The 7240-nt window shown below is 37.0% G+C and overlaps 1 protein-coding gene across 1 annotated transcript; it reads left to right on the plus strand.

The window, feature by feature from the left end:
* Positions 1-1068: 1068 nt before the first annotated feature.
* On the plus strand, positions 1069-3232 carry LOC134566032 (homeobox protein not2-like). The gene is made up of 3 exons (XM_063425745.1): positions 1069-1450; positions 1906-2108; positions 3092-3232. The coding sequence occupies exons 1-3, from the start codon at positions 1069-1071 to the stop codon at positions 3230-3232; spliced, it is 726 nt and encodes a 241-aa protein (XP_063281815.1).
* The last annotated feature ends 4008 nt before the right edge of the window (positions 3233-7240 follow it).

Here is a 7240-nt window from a genome sequence, read left to right on the forward strand (position 1 = left end):
CACAGATTACTATACAGTTTACTGTAATATTTTTTTTATGTTGATAAAGAGCTATATATAGAAGATGTGTATTTTTTATAAGTTTGCTATATTTTGCTAAAATCACCTATAATCATAGAACAATGTGATGTAATTAAACACCCACTGCTTATAAAGGTTTACTGTACTTTAAGATATTTTTTTTTGCCAATTTAATTCCCGATTTTTTTTTTTTCCCAAATACTGCATCAGGAACTGGTAAGGATTTGATTAATTAGATCAATTGCACTAAACTCAACTAATTTGTTGTAACCCAATCAAGAGGATTTTAATCCCCAGATTATCCTAGAGATAGTTTCTTTAATCAGTTTATTGTTGTTATAAAGTGGACTTTGTTAAAGTTTTAAGGAATGTGAAGATTCTCATCAAACATGTTTTTATTTTTATTACAACAATTATTCAGTAAAAGTCAAAAATCTTACTCACAGCTGTAATCAACTAATACTAATGTATTCTAGAGTAAACTAAGTTGAAATATTTGAAATCGTTAAATACGAGGATGCAGTGCAGAAAGTCAATTATTTTCTAAACAAAAATACATATTTAGGTTCTAAAAGCATGTCCCTCCATTTCCTATCTAATCCCATGGGGTATATTTGGTTGACCTTGTATTTTAATTCAGCTACTTTCCTTAAAGAAAGGCAATGCTCCTAGCTTTGGGGGAGATGGGTTGTCCCAGTTCTTGGATTACAGACAGGCTCCTTCTCCTGGGATGTCCCTCTAGAGGTGACCCAGCCTTTACTTCTAACCCCCCTTCTCAGCCCCCTGCAGCTGAACTTTTATTTGTTGATGACAAGAATGTGTGAACACATTTAGTCTCATCCTTTCCAAAGGTTTGGGTATTTGCATACTAATGTCCAATTAGCATGTCACAAGCACTGAAGGGTATATTAACCAACACACCTCTGGATACATTCATTGCCTCCCTCCAGTCTCCTCAGAGCAGATCTCCTCAAATAAGTCATTGAAGAACCTTTGGATTCTCAACTCCAAACTATTTTCCATCAGGGATTCCTTCTGGCTGAGACCATGGTTCACACATCGATGTACCCAGGCTTCATGCCCTCAGTGCCTGTGCCAGCAGCTTGTCCTGTCGCTCCAAATGGACATCATCAACCCAAGCTACCCTTCAGCATTGACTCCTTGCTCAACAGGAACGACAAGTCAGCTCCCAGGTTATCTCTGGAGATGCCCAGCTGGCAAACCTCCAGTGTGCCCCTCTACAGCCAGCCTTTCCTTCCTTGTACACCTTCTGTGCCCCTTGGGTGTTCCTTTGACATGATGTCTCGCCATCAGCCCATGTTGATCTATGCTCCCAAGGCTCGCTACCCTTCCATTACTCCACAGCACCAACCAATGAGCCTCCTGGAGCCACCATGTCCATGTGCCAGTCCCTACTGCCAGGGAAAAGGTGAGTCCACAAACTATTATAAGGCAACTCCACAAATCAATAGATTGCAGCTAAACTGACTGATTTATAAAAGCAATGGATCCGGTCATATTTACCCAAAAAACTGCATGTTGTGTTTTGACTTGCTTAATGTTTAATTTATTTATTGCAGCAATAATGGGGACTCTAATTTACTTTTTACTTTTTAGTTAAATTGTTAAAGCACAATCGGTTTTCTAAACTTATTTTTTTACTTAATTTATTTAATTATATCTAATTTCTTACCTGCATGATTTTTATCGAATGCTAGTTTGATATTCTTTTAGGAAATAACCTAACATAATGTATTTTAATCTAAGAATTGAACCTATTTCTCTGTGGCAGTGGAAGGGTTAAGGCAGTTTATCTCCTGGAATCTGCATTGTGGAATCATACGTTTACTGTATGCTCATGCTGCCATCTTGTGTCGCTTTTAGGAATGACATATTATCATTGTGGCAATAGCCCCATGGAAACCCAAGACTCGTGGAAGAAGGCTCAGTTGAAGATGAAAAGAGTCCGCACCGTGTTTACTGCAGAACAGCTTGAAAGGCTGGAGAGGGAGTTTAATAAGCAGCAATATATGGTGGGAACAGAGAGAGTGGAACTGGCAGCTTCACTGAACCTTAATGAGGCCCAGGTAAGGAGTTTTACTATATATATGTTGTTGGTATTCTAACATGTCATCTGTTAACTTTACAGTAAAACAGAGAATTATTAGGGTTATTTACTAAACAGAAATTCAAATTGAATTTCAAATGTAAAACCAGAGAACTGAAAGCATGGCTGATTTGACTTTAGTGAATGTTGTACAATGAAAGGTTTGATTTATATCTGTCAATTTTAATTGACCTCCTGAACACCCAAACAAGGCATACTCCTGTTCTCAAACTCTCTTCTAATTCAAATATTGTAATTGCGACTTACCCATTGGGTTTACAAAAACAAAACAACTAAACATTAAAATGGCAGTTCGATTAGTTGCCCAAGAATCCCCTCCAGAATGTGTGTAACTGTGCTATTATGATATGTGATGTGAATCGTTTAAGAGTGTGTAATATATAATAATTCTGCTGTATCAAAGAATCACAGGCATTTGTTTTGTATTTTTTTGAAAAACAAGACCTATGAATGCCCATATTTCTCATATGAAATACTGCAGAATTATATACTGGCTATTGCGGAGTACCTGGGCATGACGTAGTAAATGTGTCTGTATTGAAGAGAGAGTGTCACTGCATCCTTGGGGGGTGGGAGATATAGCGATCTAAATTAATTAATTTATTTTTTTCTTGTCTTGATTTGACGCCATATTGGATATCTACCGTCTTTGTTATTTTGTCCTTTCTCTTTCATGTCTGATAACTGCAAAACAAATCACTGTTGAGCAAATAAGCTCCTTGTTTTGTCCTGTATTTAGAATTTTGGTTGTGTGCTCAGTGCAGTCTGTTGTTCCTTCAACTGTCAAACAGTTCTCTGCAAGTACTGAAACGCCAAATGTCTTCTTTAACGTCCTTAAACAAAATATTCAAGTAGAAAATTGACATTTAGTTTTAATGAGACAATTTCTTAATTCGCAGCTATCTGAATACTAACAGTTTCTAATTTCTTTGTCACTTTCAGGTTAAAATCTGGTTTCAGAATCGTCGAATCAAGTGGAGGAAGCAGAGCCAAGAAAAAAAGAGGTCCAAGCTGTCTCCATCTGAGGACATCCATGACGATTCAGCAAATGAAACCGCTGAGAGCTCAGTAGATGAAAGTTAAACAGAAGAAGATCCCCCACATCATATAGAGGGAATCAGACTTTGTGGACTGTTTAACAGTGGTTGAGTCTAACCATAGACTGTTGGCAGCGGTGGGTGGAGAACACTCCCCATATGTTGCCCAGATTGTTTTATAATGAGCACTTCTGACAGATGTGGACATGAAATTAGCTGTGCGACCGATGAATCACTTCCAGGAAGTTCACGTAGGTGTCCAGTTAGAAGAGTAACGTACCTTTATCTTCCATGAAGAAAATGCACTTTAGGCAGGGGGATCCTGGCAGGGATGTAGCCGTTAAATAAAGAAATTCAGTGTGTGTTTGTGTGTATGCGCGCGTCTATATATGTATATATAATATATTTCTTTCTGTTTCTATGTATTCACTAAATAAAGAGTTATATTGCCATGACTATACATGTTTAAAATGTATGCTTCTTTTGCTAAACTGCAGATACATTCAAGGTTGGCAGTTTTAACCTAAGGTTTGCAGGGCTGGCCATTCCGCTAGAAGTGATGTGTAATATGAGGGAAGCTTATTTGTTATTTATTAAAGCATTGCTTCTTGGGCAATGGCCTGTAACCTGCCAGTGGGCCTGTAACACTTCCACCGATGCTCTTCCAGTGAAGACTGTTGTTCATACCCACCTGGGATGCAATATCTCATTCTTCTTTTTTTTTTTATGTGGCCTCTGCAGGTTATTTTAGAATCCATCTGATTTCAGAACATAATGAGATCTAGTAAAACGTGTTTACTTTGAAAGTTAAGTACCACTGGCAACAGCTAAGGAATGTGCCCAATAATCTGTAGTCACTGATACTGTTCCATTTTGAGAAATGTCATGCTAGATGTTCACCGTAGCTGTCTCACCATGGGAGGACAAACTGAAATCTGGTCTTTTGTGGTGGGCTCAAAGGGGCATAGAGTAATAATATCAAGGGTGTTTTTTTCCACATTTGAGAGTGACTTTCTCTATTCAAGTTATTTCCACACTCCTTTCTAATTCACAAACTTGGAGGCCACGGTGATTCGCTCATGGAGTTCTTCTTTTAATTATTTTTCATGAACCAGGTGGACCTCCAGCAACAGGCTCACTACTTCCACTGCTCCCAGCCTCTATTTTATTTACAAGAAGATATCATTCAGTCTGAGAAGTTTTATATTTTGTATCAAGGTTTGTTCCACAGAAAATCACAACAGAACCTCTGTACATCAGGATCTCTGTCACTGACCGGGGTCTTTGCATAATTTGCAAAGTCCACCAGCTATGACTTGTATGCTTGGTGTCCGGTGGCCATAGGTGTGGGAGAGGATAATTTATACTTACCTGAATTTGTCACTTGTGTTCACTGCTGACACGAGTGATGAATGGGGGGGAAAAGGACAAAACTTGATAAATGTAGCTCTGCTTTTTCATAGCTTTTTTTTGTCTTTTGGTATCTTTTATTGTGCCTCCGTGTGTGTGTGTGTGTGTGTGTATATATATATAAATACAGTCTTGGGAAAAAGAAAGTACACTCTCTTTGAATTCTATGGTTTTACATATCAGGGCATAATAACAATCATCTGTTCCTTAGCAGGTCTTACAATTAGGTAAATACAGCCTTAGACGAACACCACATTAAATATTACACCATGTCCTGATTTATTGAACAAAAATAAAACCAAACATGGAGAAGACAAGTGTAAAAAAAACTAAGTACACAGTTTTTCACACATGGCTTCTCCATTTTGGCTTTACTTTTGTGTGTGTGTATATATGTGTGACATTTATGTATTTTTTTTAAATATGGAACTTTATAATTCTTAAAGTACTATGTTAAAATACATCCATTTTATAAAATTACTTATTGTCGTTCTCTTGGTTTATTACACTTCATTCACTCTTTTATGCAATTGTATTCAAGTGTTGTCAATCATTGATGAAACGTTGCATTATACTATGAATAAGGCAGTCAGACAGGGTGCTTGTGTTTATATAATTTTTGCTCAGTGGTTCTTAACCCTATCCTGAAGTCACGCTAGTGGTCAAGGTTTTGGCCGTTTTCCCTACTGAAACAGAAACGGCAAACTCTTATATCCTTGGTCTGTTCTTGTGCTTTGGAGACCCACCTGTGTGATATCTATATCTGCAACCAATCACTTAAATATTCCATTCTTCTTTTCTTTTGTCTCCCCAAGTTCTCTACCTTTCATCCCGGTTTATTCTAGTTCTCTCCCTTCCTTTGCTTTATTTTCCGCACCTCTTCCATATACCACCTTCAAAAGGGTTATTCACAAAGTGAGACATTTTTTGAATTCAAAGAGAATTTCAAATGTGAGGCTAAAGTAGCCAAAACGAAAGCATTGCTAATTATTTTCCAGTTTAGCTGCTTTGATGTTAAACTTGAAATTCTCGTTCAATTTTCAGTTATTCTTGCTTTAGCGAAGAGCCCTGCAAAGTGAGAACTGTCAAGAATTCAAAGTGGATTTCAAACTGGGATCCAAAATAGCCAAGCCGAAATGGCATATAACAATACCCCATTGCTTAGTTCTCAGCAGGTGACTTAACACTCTGATAAAAATGTGTGTATTGTAATTGAAGTAAATTCCCTAACACCTGCAGTGAGAGGCAGAACTAACCTCAATGGACAAACTCCCTTAAGCACTTTCTTGCGAAAGCATTGCCTTCCAAGATCAGTTATACCTCCAGAATACTCAAGGAGTTCTGGATCAGTCCAGAGTTAAAAAAGGTCAATGACATCATTACCTGAAATAAAACAAAGCGAATGGATATTACCAGACTTTGCTTTGCATTTAGTCCCCTCTTCTTCCACCTTGTGTGAGGTGGAAACTATGCAGGAACCAACAAATTCCTAAGGCTTCCTCCGATCCCAGTTGCAGATGCAATCAATGGGAAAATAAGAAAGCAAAGGAAAGCATAAATTGGGTTTATTATAGAGTGAGCACATATCTAAAAAAATATATATAAATAAATGAAACCAAGGATGGCTAGGACGGCACTCACCTGAACGTGCATACATTATAGGGTGCTGCTGGGACCAATTTATAAAACACACAACATACACAATCCAGTGCACTCGTACATTCACTGAACAGCGGTTTCAATTCTCACAGATTGTAATAGTTTTATTTAAAAACACCTAATCTAGGCAAAACATAATGGGGGTTTAGTTACAGTATATGATCATACATTGCATAAGCCTGCCACAACGTCAATGTACCCCATTCTTGGCAGGTCCTACTCTAGCAGCCTAATGCAACCAGGCAGTGTTTAAAATGAAACTCCACAGAGGAATTGATGGTTACAAACGAAGAACAGGTAAATTACACCGGGGTGTACACTAAACACCAGGTTTTGTCTGTACCTGAACATGACCAGATGCCATCTGGATTTATACATCTTATATTTACTAAAGTCGAATCTTGTCACAATTCGGTCATTCTGTCTGAACGGGCACCATTCATTTTTGCACTGCCAAACCTTTATTTTTTGCCAACTTACTTTTAGGACTGGCCGTAGGCTGTTCAAACATTGAAAATTTCAATTACAATGAATAACACTGACAGTGTTTAATGTAAACTTAGCAGGCCTGGAACTCTGCATATTTATGTCTTGCCACGAGGCTGTGTCATTTTCGAATTATGGCCTCAATTTAATATTTTTTGGAAAAGCTTTAAAATAATTTAATATTTTTAAAAATATATCTTTTTTTATATATTTTTTTATATATAGATTAATTTTATTGATGGATTTTTTTAGTATTTTAAAATGTTGACATTTTCTTATTAAACGTGTATTAAAACATATTTAATCATTTGAAAATCTAATCTAAATATATTAAATCAAGGCCTATATAAGATGTTTTTTATAACCTTCTGAATAAACTTGCTAAAGAAATATGTACTATTCATTTTTCATTTTCCTCATTTCCTTTTTTCCTGACATCATCTCCCTGTTCTCGGCTTATTATTTTGATTTTTAAATCATGTAACTGGTACAAGCTCCG

The sequence above is a fragment of the Pelobates fuscus genome, chromosome 6 (genome assembly GCF_036172605.1).
Source record: "Pelobates fuscus isolate aPelFus1 chromosome 6, aPelFus1.pri, whole genome shotgun sequence".
NCBI classification, from domain to species: Eukaryota; Metazoa; Chordata; class Amphibia; order Anura; family Pelobatidae; genus Pelobates; species Pelobates fuscus.

Bases quoted from the DNA above. Each gene is read 5' to 3' on its own strand.
- LOC134566032 (XM_063425745.1), top strand. From the start codon at position 1,069: ATGGTTCACACATCGATGTACCCAGGCTTCATGCCCTCAGTGCCTGTG. The intron at 1,451-1,905 runs GTGAGTCCACAA...TGTCGCTTTTAG, and splicing joins TCCCTACTGCCAGGGAAAAG to GAATGACATATTATCATTGT. The intron at 2,109-3,091 runs GTAAGGAGTTTT...TGTCACTTTCAG, and splicing joins TGAACCTTAATGAGGCCCAG to GTTAAAATCTGGTTTCAGAA.